This window comes from Tasmannia lanceolata, unplaced genomic scaffold, assembly GCF_043159265.1.
Source record: "Tasmannia lanceolata isolate RefF3 unplaced genomic scaffold, GAP_Taslan_0.1 ptg000005l, whole genome shotgun sequence".
NCBI lineage: Eukaryota > Viridiplantae > Streptophyta > Magnoliopsida > Canellales > Winteraceae > Tasmannia > Tasmannia lanceolata.
Genome location: NW_027518682.1, coordinates 16,617,501 through 16,632,465, shown reverse-complemented (window position 1 = coordinate 16,632,465; position 14,965 = coordinate 16,617,501). Strand labels below are relative to the sequence as shown.

Here is a 14,965-nt window from a genome sequence, read left to right as displayed (position 1 = left end):
TCTTCAAACGCAATATGTCCCTCCATACCGTGATTCCTTTGATTTTGAAAGTATCAACAGAGTCCCAATTCCCATGAGATGAACCATACTTACTGTCAATGACCCGAACCCACAAAGAGGATTGTTCTTCTCCATATCTCCACAACCACTTACCCATAAGGGCCTGATTAAAGAGCTGGACTCTCCTGATACCCAAACCTCCTTTTTTAATTGGAGAACAGACTAAACTCCATTTAAGAAGGGAGACCCCTTTGGAAGTCCTTGAACCGCCCCACAGAAATCGTCTCTGAATTTGCTCGATGCTCTCAGCAACAGAAGCTGGACAATGAAAAAGGGATAGAAAATAAATCGGCATATTAGAGAGAACAGCCTTTATAAGCACCAATCTACCTCCTTTGGAAACCAAACGGCGCTTCCATGTGGCCAACCGACGCTCAATCCTTTGTATAATAGGAGTCCATAGGGTGTGTCTCGGACGGCCCACCCCGAGAGGGAGACCCAAATAGGTAGCGGGAAAGACATCTAGACCACACCCCATAATTCCGGCGAAGGATGAAGCCTCACTCTCAGATACATTAATCGCATACAACCGAGATTTACCAAAATTGGATCGTTGACCTGAGACCATCTCATAACACCGAAGCATGGCTTTCAGATTGAGAAGCTGGGAGAGGACCGGGGAACAGAACAGGAGGGTATCATCCGCAAACTGAAGCAGCGAGACTTCCACCTTATTGGTCCCAATTAGGAAACCTCTATATAGCCCCATATCACTTCCCTTTTTCAGTATACTGCATAAGGATTCGGCCACTATCAAGAAAAGAAATGGAGAGAGAGGATCGCCCTGCCGCAATCCTCTAGAGGATTTGAAGAATCCTTTTGCTGAGCCGTTAATTAGAACGGAAAACCATGCAGATGATAAGCAATTCCGGATCCACCCTCTCCACTTTTCCCCAAAACCCATACGACCCATAAGATAATCTAAAGCGGCCCAATCCACACGGTCATATGCTTTCTCCATATCAAGCTTACATAAGATGCCGCCTTCCCCTGACCGTCGGTAATAGTCAATTGCCTCATTTGCTGTTAAGGAACAATCAAGAATTTGACGCTTGCCTATAAAAGCACTCTGATTTACCGATATAATGGATGGAAGAACCACTTTGATACGGTCCGCCAGCACCTTCGCAAGCACCTTGTATAGGCTGCCCACCAAGCTAATCGGACGAAAATCTGATACTTTGGATGCTCCATCAATTTTTGGAATAAGGACTAGAAAAGTCGCCCCCGTCCCCTTGTCGAGAATAGCACCCTCAAAAAATTCTAGGAAGAAACGAATAAGATCCGATTTGACTGTGTCCCAACACGTCTGAAAGAAAGCCAAGCAAAATCCATCAGGGCCAGGGGCTTTATCCTGAGCTAGAGAGAATAGAGCGATTCGGATTTCCTCCTCAGAGAAGGGGATTTCCAATCCAGCAGAAGCTTCCAGGCTCAAAGTTGAGAAACAAATGTCTTGGGGTATTGGGCGAAGAAGTCCGTCAGCGGAGTACAAAGAACGGTAGAATGCAATAGTTTCCGCAATAATCCTCTCCCGGTCCGAGATAACAACCCCTTCCACCTCTAAAGATTCAATTCGGTTCCTTCGTCTGCGAGTACTGGCTATGGCATGGAAGAAGGCTGTATTTTTATCCCCCTCCATCAACCACTTGACTCGGGATTTTTGCCGCCATGAGATTTCTTCAAGCCTTAACAACTCTTTATGTTCTTGGATAAGCCTGCCTTGTTGCTCAAAATCCTCCGCCGTTGCCGATCCACTATCAGCCAATGAATGGATCTCCAACAATCGGTCCTCAAGGACCCTCTTCCTGCCGAGGGTAATCTCTTTCTGCTCCTTATCCCATGCTTTTAATTTCCCTTTGATAAACCTTAATTTTTTGCCAATGACGACATCACTGGGTCCCGAGAAGGCACAGTCCGCCCACCAACGGACTAATTGAGCCTCCAACAGGGGATTTTCCAGCCAAGCTAATTCAAATCGGAAGGGAGGGGGGCCCCAGGACTCCATTTTAGGGGACAAAAGAAGAGGGCAATGATCGGAGACAGAATGGGGTAATGCCTGCTGGTAAACTTCTGAGATACCTGCCAACCAGTCGCCCGATAAAAGAAACCTATCAAGCCGGCTCCGGTTCGTACCTCTTGCCCATGTGAAGGATGCACCGCCCAACGGTAAATCGACTAGTTCGTTGTTTGCGATAAAATCAGCAAAATTTCTCATACCTACAGTAATGCGCTGACCCCCAATTCGATCTCGTGAATCTAGAACTTCGTTGAAATCCCCCCCAATACACCAAGGAGCGGAACATAGGCCACGCCTCTGATTTAATTCTTCCCAAAAAGAACACTTGTCGGAAGGGGACAAAGGACCATAGACGCCTGTGAATAACCATTCTGATTGATCGTTACATTTGCGGAAGGCTACAGATAGTGAGAAGACCCCTCGCCAAACATCCGAGCTGGCCCACAAGACTGTATCCCATGCCACCAAGATACCCCCTGAAGCTCCTTTAGATGCTACGAAAGTAAAATTCCAATCAGAGTTGAACCCCATGCTACTCATATCTATGGAACTGATTTGTTCCATCTTAGTTTCCTGTAGACACACCACCTCGGGTCGCCGGTGTTTAACTATTGCTTTTATTTGAATTCGTTTCTCTCGAGAGCCCAAGCCATTGATATTCCAGGATAGAATCTTCATCAACAACTAGAGTGCGGTTAGATCCTCCCCTCCCCAACTCCAATTTTTCTTCCTTTTTTCGTACGCTTGAGACCACTGCTATGCGAGCCAGAGTCATAATTGATATCTGAATGAAGCCGTATCAATTCTCTCTCCGTACGTTTCAGATTTGCGTCGGATATAGGTGCAGGAGATGACACTACATCGACCTCCCTCAATTCTGCCGCCTTTATGTTGGATCGGTAATCTTCAGCCGGCCCCGGATAAACTAGGCCCAAGTGGGAGCTGATAGACACTGTATGATCCACCATCAATTCAATCACCTGATGGATAGTAACTGGGCCTGATTCAACCCGAGAAGAAGAGAGTGATGGGGCACAAAGCAGGGGCTGGAGGACTGCCTTGCTACACCATCTTGGAGAAGGAGGATGGGAGTAGTTGCCGATTGAAATTTGGGGAACAAACCTATTTGCATTATGTTCCATCACATGGACGGTTTGGATCATCCTATGATGTGGTCCGTACAGTACTATTTTTTTTTAAAAAATACGGGACTATAAGGGCTCACACCGAGGATGGGAGTAGTTGCTACACCATTTTGGGGAACAAACCTATTTGCATTATGTTCCATCACATGGACGGTTTGGATCATCCTATGATGTGGTCCGTACAGTACTATTTTTTTTAAAAAAATACGGGACTATAAGGGCTCACACCATATAAAATCTCTGGACAGTAAACCAGGACTCTCCTCGGACGTATTACAAGCCGGATGGAAAGATTCCAGGGGTATTTGCGGTATTTTAACCTAAAATCTTTATTTTCAAAAGAAATCACGTGGCACCACGAAAATTAAGAAAAAGGACTAGAAAGTACAAAGCACTTAATTGTCTTTAATTGGTGTCTAACAAAAGCCTAACAATCGAGATTAGTACCAATTTCATACAAATATCCAAGTTGGAACCCTCTCGCCCACTTTCCAAGCTATCAAATTCCTCATTTCCTAAGATTTCCACTCTATAATTTTCGCCATAGACCGCCCTCCTTACCAACAACCCTCCTTAGCCCTTTGTATTCATATAACCCACAATCTTAAAATCTAATGGTCTTTATTTGTTTCTGCCACGTTATGTAAAATTCAAAAAACAACAACGGACATATATTCTTCTTCACGTAATCCTGCATGAATCAATATGTCAACCTTAACCTAACCGCGTTCAAAGAAATTAACCATATTGTTGCCTATAAAAGGACCCACCCTTACATTACACTCTCAAACCATTCAAAACATCAATAGGGATAAACTTAGTTTTCCAACCATGGATAAGCTCATACTATGTTTTCTGACCATATGCTTTGTTTTAGGTATTAGGGTGGTGAAGAGTGAGATGATATCATCTTGTGCCCAAACCCCATATCCTGAAGTATGTACTTCTCTTATTACTGCTAATCCTTTCCCTACCCTTGATAATACTCAATTTGATTTCCGCAGTTTAGCTCTTCAAGCCACCATGGACCGATCCCAACAAGCCCTTCGGCTTGTTTCGGCCATTGATACAAGCTTGCTTGACAAGCGAGCCAAGGTGGCGTGGGATGATTGTGTGGAGCTTTTCGAAGACACCATTTCTCATCTTAATCGCACGCTTGGGTCTCCTAATCCAAATACTTTCGAAGACTCTCAAACATGGCTAAGTGCGGCCATTGCCAACCAAAAAACGTGCGAAAACGGATTCACAGATTTCAATTTGTCTTCTCACATTATCTCCTTACCCTTCATGGTGGGAAATGTCTCAAAGTTGATTTGCAATTCACTTGCTATTAACAAGGCTGCGGCTTCGACAGCTACCACTTTGTCGAGTAAGTCAGGTGGTGGGCGGCGGTTGCTTTCGAGTCGGTTCCCGGAATGGGTTTCGGCTGCTGATCGAAAGCTCCTTCAGTCATTGAGCGTAGCCTCACAAGCTGATATTATTGTGGCAAAAGACGGGTCAGGAAATTACCAGACAATTTCTGAGGCTGTTGCTGCTTCTGCGAAGCTAAGGAGTGGGACTAAGAGATTTGTTATCCATGTGAAAGCTGGTGTTTATAGTGAAAATGTCCAAATTACGAAGTCGATGAACAATTTAATGTTTATCGGTGATGGAATCGATGCTACTGTTGTTACAGGCACTAATAATGTTCAAGATGGTTCCACGACCTTTGCATCTGCGACCTTCGGTAAGTTTCTTCATGAATTTTTAATTCTAAGTTTCTTTATCTTGTTAAGTGGTTTCAAGTTTTACTTTCTTGTGGAAGAATACTAAGAGAGCCTACAAGAATTTATTTGTTAAAGAATTTCTAATCCTATAATTCGTTTTGCAAATTACATTATTAAATTAAAATAGTCTTATTCGCAAATAAGAACCAACTTTGGTGGAATCCAAAGAGGGCATAAAGCTTAGCAAAAGATTATCCAAACAAAACTAATTAATTTCATGGAATTTTGTAAAACTTAAGACCGTGTAACTTTTAAGCAATATGACTAAAGCTACCAGCCTACCTTGAACTTCAAAGCTGGTGGCATAACTAGAGTAAGGAAGATTGTTACATGGAAGATTGCTACGGTCAAAAGTAAGGAAGTTTCTACTACTTTTTCTGTTCATTCATAGCTTTCCCGTGTATATTTTACTTCCATGGATAATAACAAGAACTTATGGATAATATTTTTCATGCTTACAGTAACGGTCCTTCCTCATTGAGGTTGATAGATATTATATTATGACACGTCTAGGCCTAACAACTGGCCTCACAGATTTAACCATCTTAGATAAATGCTTACGGCCTTTGTTATACGTTGAATTTGTTATATAATCCAGATGCCTATTATTTAGGGGTGTCAATGGATCCAGACGGTCCGATGGATCGTCCGAATCCGAACGTTAATGAACGGGATCTAAATATATGAATAGGATCCATGGGCATATTTCGGATCGTCAAATCTTGGATCCGAAAAAAATTGGATTGTGCATGGGCACGCCACATATACCCATTGGATAGTCACGATCCGAAATGGTTTACAAAAATACCCTCGAAATTTTGTTAATGCTAACCCTTCTATGAAGCGTATTTTGGTCAAAACCTCTCTTATCACTTAATGAATCGAATAGGAATGCTCACTCATTAGTCGTCCATTCATACTTTCAGAGTTTCATTTCTTTCTCTAAGGAATAAGTGAGGGTTCTTGATAATAGTTCATAACACAATCATATTCTTTATTTGTGTATGTAATTTTGATTAGTTTTAATGTTTACAAGCATTATTATACACATAGATTAAACATAGATAAATTTTTAATTTGGTTGAAGAAAATGTATAAAGACACTAAAAGTGGACTGCCATTCTATCTCTTTTTGAAAAAATTAATTGTTTACTTAGCTTAGTGGGACATAATAGGACACTCCGATGGACGGTCCTAATTAAAATGGATCGTGATCATGACGTGGAAACTAGGATCCGAAGAACAATCCAACTCCGACCCGACCAATAAGGAATTTGAATGGATCATGACTGTGACATAGGTGGATCCGACCCGAAGTGGATCCGTTGACACCCCTACTATTATTTTAAGGAAAAAAAATGAGCCTAACAGTGTAAAACAAATTCTATACATAACTTCAAGGCCATGTTCATTCGATAGGAAATGGACGTGAAACAAATTTTACGCTTAAATTCATTTTTTACTTAAAAATGGGTATAAATTTTGTTTTACGACCATTTTATGTCCAAATTAAGAAACAAAACCAAAGTGGAAAATGGGTGTTTCTTTAAATCTTTTTTAAAGAAACAGTCATAAATAAGCAACCCCAACTTGTACTTCTGCATTTTCATATTCTTCCTTGCAAAAATATGAGTACGCACCATATTAAACAACTTCAATGTAAATTAACTTTATGTGACAAATAAGGACCAATTTTAGTGGTATCCATAGAGGCGCTAACAAAGAATACTTATCTTCTTCTCAGCTGTCACCGGAAACGGATTCATAGCTCGAGACATGACGTTTCAGAACACTGCCGGGCCACAGAAGCACCAGGCGGTCGCACTTCGATCAGGCTCAGATCTCTCAGTATTCTACAGATGTAGCTTCAAAGGGTACCAAGACACACTCTATGTCTACTCCCAACGCCAATTCTACCGCGAGTGTGACATTTATGGGACCGTAGACTTTATATTCGGGGACGCCGCGGCCGTCCTCCAAAATTGCAACATATATGTTAGGAGACCCATGAGCAATCAGCAGAACACGGTCACCGCTCAAGGAAGAACGGACCCAAACGAGAACACAGGGATTTCAATTCACAATTCAAGAGTTACCGCGGCTTCAGACTTGAAACCAGTTCAAGGCTCCTTCAAGACATACCTTGGTAGGCCATGGCAACAGTACTCGAGGACCGTATTTATGAAAACTTCTCTAGATAGCTTGATTGCTCCTGCAGGATGGCTTGAATGGAGTGGGAACTTTGCTTTAAGTACTTTATATTATGGAGAGTATATGAACACAGGCGCGGGTGCGGCCACAGGTGGCCGAGTGAAGTGGCCGGGGTATCATGTCATTACAAGTGCGACGGAAGCTGGAAAATTCACCGTCGGGAGCTTCTTGTCCGGGAATTCATGGATTCCGGCAACCGGTGTACCTTTCACTTCAGGCCTTTGAGATGGATTTTTCTGTCTCTACAAGACTTTGGTGGCTTTCTATTCATTGTTTTATGATAAAATGTGATTAATTTTATGTAGAAGATAGGATATAGTTGTTGAATTCATTGTATTATATGTCAATCATCCTGTAAATGTCGAAAACAGGATTGCCATTTTTCTCTATCTTATGTATTTTCATGGATTGACTTAATCTGTGTATACCTTATTATTCTATTAATAAAGGGGAGAGTTTTCCTTTTCCTATTTGTTATATTCTTCTTTTGAAAACGTGTATTTGTTAGGAAAGGGCCCTCAGAATGGAAACTCCTGATAGAAAAAACACCAACAATCGCTTGTATGCTGCTTTGACATTTTGAATGGCTTTAATCCTATAGATGTAGATTTTCTCTCAAATGGGCAGCCCAAGTTTCATTAATATCTTGAATGTCCAATTGGGTGACTTTTAGGGCTGTGTACATTAGGAGGCTCTCACCTTGTTTTGAATCAAACGTCCTCATTCAATTAGGCTGAAAAAATTCTGGTCACGTGATTTAAACTATATGATAAGAAACCAAGAGCCCATTTGATTAGATAGTTACAATCTCTTGATCAATGAGATTTTTGGACCACTAGAGATCTAGGTTAGGGCTTCCAAGTAGAATCCGAAACATGCACAACGAAAGATCCTTTTATGTGTGAATAGGGCTGCAACTCGAGCCGGGTTTTACCCAACCCGCATCGACCCGACCCGAAAATAGCCTGGGTTGGGTTCAGGTTTCATGGGTTTCGGGTCGAGCCGGGTTGAGCATTCAAAAGCCCGCATGAATCTCGGGTCGAGCCGGGTTTGAAGGGACCCGACCCGACCCGACCCGAGTTACATAAGTTATAGTATGTACATTTTTTTCTATTGTTAGTTAAAAGTTAAAAGTTAAAAGTGAAAACCCACGCACCCACTGATATTGTATGTGAGTGTAATTTCTGCTTCTATGAGTTGAGTTGATTCAAGTGTTTGATTCAGCATTGTTTGATTGTAATTACAACATTGTTTGATTACAACATTGTTTGATTCAAGTGTAATGTGAGTGTAATTACATCATTGTTTGATTCAAGTGTGATGTGAGTGTAATTTCTACTTCTATGAGTTGAGTTGCCTTGCCAAACAAGAATTTTCCTTAAAAAATTGTGTCAACGTGAAAAAACCCGACCCGACCTGACCCAACCCGAGATTTATCATGGGTAGGGCCGTGTTTGGGAATCGTGGGTTTTCCGAAAAAAAACCCGACCCGACCCGAGATATTTCTCGGGTAGGGTTGGGTTCTCCAAAACCCGACCCGCCCGACCCGAGTTGCAGCCCTATGTGTGAATGCCATTATGATCAACACTTCACATTGATGACTCAACTGTGATGAGAAGTGATTATGATTGGCCCTAGAGCTTATCATCATTTAAAATCTAAAATCAAACGTTTAATGGTGATAATATATGGAATATGATTGTTTCACCGCATTTACTTAATAGGAAGCCATACCATACCACTTTCTTTATTAGAAACTTTCTCCCAAAGAGAATTCTTAGCATTTCTAAGTTTCCTTCATTGTCAATGCACTGATGGCAGTGGTGCCCTATAGGCTATAGTTAATAACTTCATATGAGACTTTGAAAGTATCAAGGATCACTTGATCCTTCATCTTTCATCCGCCATTTCCTCTTCTATATTTATATCGCTAATGCGACTAAGGGAATAGTCACCCTCAAGATTTTTCATAACAATTAATTTTTGGGTCCCACGTGAAAACATGTGCTTTGTAACCAAAATACCCTTGTACCAAATGCAAATCCAAATCCATGCAAATCCAAATCCATGCATATGGTGGGGGCCTCTATTTTACACATCATGTTTTGATAGGCTAGATCATACCAATTCTACTTAAACCCACGCATCCAGTGAGCCCATCATTTTTACCCATCATGTTTTGATGGGATGGAGCCCATTATTTTACACCCCCAAGAATGATAGTATTTTGATAATGGGCCAAACTCACCTTGTCTTTTATCATTTAACCGCCTGTTAAAAGCTATTACAATCCAGCTCATTATCAAAACATGGTAGTGCACATATCACTAGCAGCACAATAATTTTGTTTACACTATTTGTCATGCAATATACTATGAGGAAATGGTTTGTGTGAGGCAATGGTTTGTGCAGCCATGTACAGATAGCTGATCTGTGCAGCTGCACACAAACCATGTCCTCATAATACTATATAAGAAAGTTTGACAGTGGAAAATGAAACATCACATTATTATTGAGTTCAAAATGTATACTTTGTAAATTCTTCATCTTATTAATCATTCAATTCATCAAAGCAAGTTGATTCTTTAATATTTGCCTCACACAGTACAAGACATACGACTGAGTGATAAAAAAGAGTATCATAGCTCAGCATTCTCTCATAATACCACTACTAGAACCAGCATTGGTAATAAATTTAACAAAACTGATACATAAAAGTAAACTAATCTTTTCTTTATCTATGTAATGACCGTGGGAGCAGACCGGCCTGTGTATTCTTGCATCTTGGAAAGCTTTAACGCAACCTCCACCTATGAAAAGCATGTATGCATCAGAGTCATGTCCTAAGGAAAATCATAATATACCATTCAACAACAAAAAAATGAAAATCATAATCAAGTTGGTCTTTTCAACAGAGCAAAGAGATAAGGGTTGGAGAAGACAGAATAGTGTTTCTTACAAGAGGAGAAAGTGCTTCCTGAGGATCCCTCCCAATCTTTGAAGAGTCCTTTTCATATTGTTCTATGTAAACACGGATGGTATCACCTTCCGAACCGGTTCCAGAGAGGCGGAAAACCTGGAATTACAAAATGGATTCAGAGAGGTGCAGCAGGATAAATTATTTGTGTGTTGATCAACACCAAAAGTACCAGACAAGCGCCATCTTGAGGCTTCAAAGCTTTATGGTTGGAAAAATTGGGAATTCTAATCGGTTAACATTTACACGTTAAGTAACGCCAAACAATAGAATCCAGCTTGTAATTCATTCCTATGAAGACCTATTGGTATATCAGATGTGGTGAAAACTGTCTGATTAGAAATTAACTAAGAGAATGAGTGTGCTTACCAATCGTGACCCATCTTCAAACAGATATCGGATACCCTGGTGCTTTGAGATGGAACTGTCTACAGGATCTTTATATTCGAATTCATCAGCTTGGACAACATTTGACACATCTGATCGGATTCCCTTTATAATCCTGTAACAAGCAACATCGACGGTTTGTAAAAGATTCAATGTGAAAATTTTATCAGCTTCCCAAACATAAATTCTAAAAGCATAAATGGATCTCCCCAATAACACTTAGTCTGATTGATCTCCATCAACAGTCTATTTGCATTATGCTAAATGATAAGTTTCCAATCTAGTGAGATGAAAAAAGAGGACGTAATAGTGGTCATGGAGACAACAGTCATGGGAAACTAATGGGAAATCAAAGTAATACAACCGAAAAAAATAAAACAAGATATGTGAAATGGAGATCAGACATAACTGTAATAGAAAATTTTCCAGTTCATTTTGAGTCATAATCAAAGTGCACCCTTCAAAATTCCACCAGAATTAGGTCAAACTTTCATTGCTAAACAGAGAAATTATACAGTGCCTGACCGTCAAGTCCCTTGTGGGTGGTACGATGGAAGTACCGTCCTTGATATATTATCCAACAGCAGCCCACTTTTTAAAACTTAATCATGTAAAAGAGAGATTATCCAGATAAAAAAGCACGGTACTTGACGGTCGGGCACCATATAAAAACTCTGCTAAACAAAGGAATGTTCGACAAAGAGATTATCCGAATTCCACTGCCGATGAGCCAATGTAGAATACCTAAGAGACCATTATATTGCAGGACAAAAAACAGAGCAAAACGGTTCGCAATGCAAGCAATATGTATTATACCAACGTATGGACTATGTTCTCTAATCATGTCACATTCAATTTGATTAAAATGGAATTAAATGCAACTTTGAGATGAAAAGCAAGTTCTATACAGATCCCATATCAACTTAAATCTACTTAAGTATGACTACATGTAATAATTTGAAATTTATCAGGTCAGTATATATGTGGTTCTTTTTAATTAATTTAAATTTTTGAGCAACTATTATTGCCTTTGAATTATTTTCCCTTTTGAAATTAGATATTTCGATTCCAAGTTTGTTGAAGCAGACTGGTTCATCAGACCATCAACAGTTCAATCAAGTAGAAACTTTGCAGGTTTAGTGGCGGGACAGCCTTTCAAAACAGTGGCAGAGAGAAATGTCCTAATTAGAAACAGTTCAATCAAGAAGATACCTTGTGCTGGATTGAGATAAGTATTAAAGTGTAGCAGTTTCTACTCCTTGGGCACCAGTCGTGCTACCAGATTAAAAATGCAGTTCTTTATCGGTAACCTTAGTTAAGACTGAAACTTTTTCTAAAGCTCCTCCATTTAACAGAAGTCAAGACAAACCTAAAGTTTCCTAGAGCTCCTACATTTGCAAAAGTACCGTAAAGATTGTAATCTTAAGTTTTCCGTCCCACAAAGTTGACATTCTCAAACGACTAAGAAACTAAGAAAATAGATTTTCCTGGAAAGCACAATCCATATTTTCCTGACAAGTATAATTAAGGTCTACATACTTATTCTTGTCTCGCATATGGGTTAAAACTTACACTAATGTTGTAAGTTTTCCCAAATATTAAGTGAGGAACTGGTGGAGTTAATTGATATTTTAAAGCATACATTGCCTAATTATGACTTCTTTTTTTTCCTTTTTTGAATAGCATGCCTTATTATATGTCTGACCATACGAAGAGAATATACAATTAGAAAGAAACAAATTTAATTTGATCTTTCTCTTCAAAGCAAAGAAACAGAGCTGCTCGGGAGGAGAATCACTTTTCAAGGAGTAAGAAATTGAGAATCAGGTGTGTGTCCAGTGCTAAGAAAGGTAAATTGTGGAGATTCTAGATGCATTCATATGACCATATTTAAAACAATAAATAATTGAAAAGAAACAAATTGCATTGATTTTTTTTCTTCCGGGACAGAAAACAGAACTGATGAGGACCATATGCTCATTTTAGAGAGTATGGCCTTCACAGCGGAATGCACTCCTGGGGTAAAAAAGCAAGTTGTGCATGCTCCCACGGCACATTTATTCCGAATTGTCCATCCCACCATTTATTCCCAGAGAAGGGCATAATCTACCCTTCTGGAGTAAGCTTTAGGACGTATGCTTAAGAAAGGAAGAACTAACAGAATCTCATACTATGAGAAGGCTCCATCAGCTCCATCAAATTCAACTTTGATGGGTTGACATCGTTGAGGAATCCTACTCCCTCAGGAATCAGTGGAGTGTTTAGACACAGCAATTGCAACATATTCTGGAAGTTTTCAGGACCTATCATTAAAACTGACTCCTTTTAAGATGAAGCGGAAGCATTACTGATGGGGTAGAGGATTTTCTATTCAAGATTTGATGGTAATCTTGAGGTCAAAGGTGATTCTCAGATTCCTTTATTTGTGGAGCAGAAAATAGCAGCGGTCCATGGCGCTTGGAACTCATCAATAATGAGATAGTTAATAAAGATAGAGTGAGAAGCTATAAATTTATGCATGCTGTAAGGAAGGCTAATGAGATCCCTGACCCGCTGGCAAAAGCTAGGGTCAGCCATGAGGCTTTAGCTGAGGGGTAATCTCGGCCCCGTTTGTAAATCCTTTGTACTTCTGGGCATGTTTTTTTTTGTTGAATGATACTGGTTACCTTACTGGGAAAAAAAGAGGCTGATGATTTAATACAATGCAAGTATGCAAGTGCTGTGGGACTAAAAAGTACACAAACTAGAAAGTTAAGCTGTATCTTCAATACTTGTATAATATAGAATTGGGTGAATTTCTACTTCTTACTAATTTGAACGCCAATATTGTTCCTTGGGAAGAAATCAACACATGGAAGCATGGATGGAGGACTCGGATGGAAGCAACCAACTAAAAGAAGGCTAAAAGTTGTTAACGTCAAGGCAGAACTCTTACTCTTTGTAAAAACATTGAATTAGCAGGTAAAAGCATTGAATTACCAGCTACATATGATAAATATAGGGAACTGAAAAGGTGGGAATTCACAAGCAGAAGTGGCAACTTACCGGCTAGAAAACAACAAGACTTAAAACCATAACTAATGAATTACAAAAAATGAAATAAGTACACATAACAAACATCTAGATTTTAAAACCATAACTAATGAATTACAAAAAATGAAATAAGTACACATGACAAACATCTAGAGTAAAATCATTAACTAAGAGATGAGCCCAACAACTTGATAGCATGCAATGGCCATTGAACAAACATCAAGCAAACTTGAATGTTTTATAAACAAGAATCTCAGCTTGGAAAAATGCTCGAGGAAATACTTGTTAACATCAGGAAGAGAAGATTGCAGTTTGACCAAATATGACATGAGCTCCTTTGCAGCACCTGCATCAACGTTCTTCGCAAAACAATATGAACCGGTTAAGAGGGTGGTTAGCTAATTTGATCCAAAGGAAATAGCCTTAAAATATTGCATGGTAGCCTTGACATGTCATACTTCATAGTCATATCGAGTATAATAGTGGCGACCATAAGTAGCCCAGTGCTGACGAACAATGTCTTCCACAATCACCAACTTTCCCCCGTTGAGGTTGTCCTTATTTTTTAAGGCAAGGATAGAAAGCCAAGCTAAAACAGCCCAGATTCCATCCTTCTCACGAATATGATCTGAACCTGTAAGCAAAGAGAACAAACAAGTACGCTCATTATAAAAGTTTCTAGTCTCTCAAAATATTGAAGTTTTGAAACGCTGCTAAAAAGAAACAAAAAGGGAAATAATTTTTGTAGAATAATTTCTTCTCTTTAACAAATTGCATCCCTCCAAAACAGCAAGTCGAAATATCTTTCTTTGAACAAGAAGGTGAGTGAATATGAACCAGCCAATGTATCAATGTGTCATTGTAACACTCCAATGAAGTAACCTCATAATATTCCAATGTGACACACGAATCAAATCAGGACATCTAGAAATAGGAAGCATAAATGGATTGCTTTCCACAATGGTCCTCAACAGAAGTACAACATGAGTTAACATGAGATGACAGAGGTAAATAATTATTACTAAACAGGAAGCATACTGGTGAATGTTTAGTTCCACATCAATTAGGGAGAAAATTGTAACCAAAAAGTGGTTTAACGTGGGTCCCCCCGTTTTAACAATTTACACAAGGCATTTCCAATACAGAAATTTCGAGACATGAACAATACGCAATACAAATCGACTTTTTAACTGTTTATGCATTTTCGAGACATGAACAATAAAACCCAAATCTATTTCCCTTCCTCGACCTAGCAAAAAGAAGAAACCAGACCATAGCTTCGGCGCGATTGATCTTCTTCGCCTGAAATCGACTTTCCCTTCCTCTTCTGATTCGTCCTTTGAGAGAAACCCATCTTCGAGAGGGTTTG

General features: G+C 39.7%; 2 protein-coding genes across 2 annotated transcripts in view; one reads left to right on the top strand and one right to left on the bottom strand.

Moving 5' to 3' along the window:
* The first annotated feature begins 4,025 nt into the window (after nucleotides 1-4,025).
* On the top strand, nucleotides 4,026-7,669 carry LOC143876718 (pectinesterase-like). The gene is made up of 2 exons (XM_077378412.1): nucleotides 4,026-4,948; nucleotides 6,733-7,669. The coding sequence occupies exons 1-2, from the start codon at nucleotides 4,054-4,056 to the stop codon at nucleotides 7,422-7,424; spliced, it is 1,587 nt and encodes a 528-aa protein (XP_077234527.1). The 5' UTR covers nucleotides 4,026-4,053; the 3' UTR covers nucleotides 7,425-7,669.
* A 2,017-nt stretch (nucleotides 7,670-9,686) lies between these two features.
* LOC143876393 (phosphoglucomutase, cytoplasmic-like) overlaps nucleotides 9,687-14,965 on the bottom strand; it is a gene marked incomplete at its 5' end in the record, with an annotated part of 7,455 nt that continues 2,176 nt past the window's right edge. Inside the window, 5 exons of the mRNA XM_077378095.1 lie at nucleotides 9,687-10,009; nucleotides 10,159-10,275; nucleotides 10,546-10,678; nucleotides 13,879-13,955; nucleotides 14,055-14,230. Of these exons, the coding sequence (XP_077234210.1) occupies nucleotides 9,938-10,009; nucleotides 10,159-10,275; nucleotides 10,546-10,678; nucleotides 13,879-13,955; nucleotides 14,055-14,230 (575 nt within the window). The remainder of the gene's footprint in view (nucleotides 10,010-10,158; nucleotides 10,276-10,545; nucleotides 10,679-13,878; nucleotides 13,956-14,054; nucleotides 14,231-14,965) is intronic.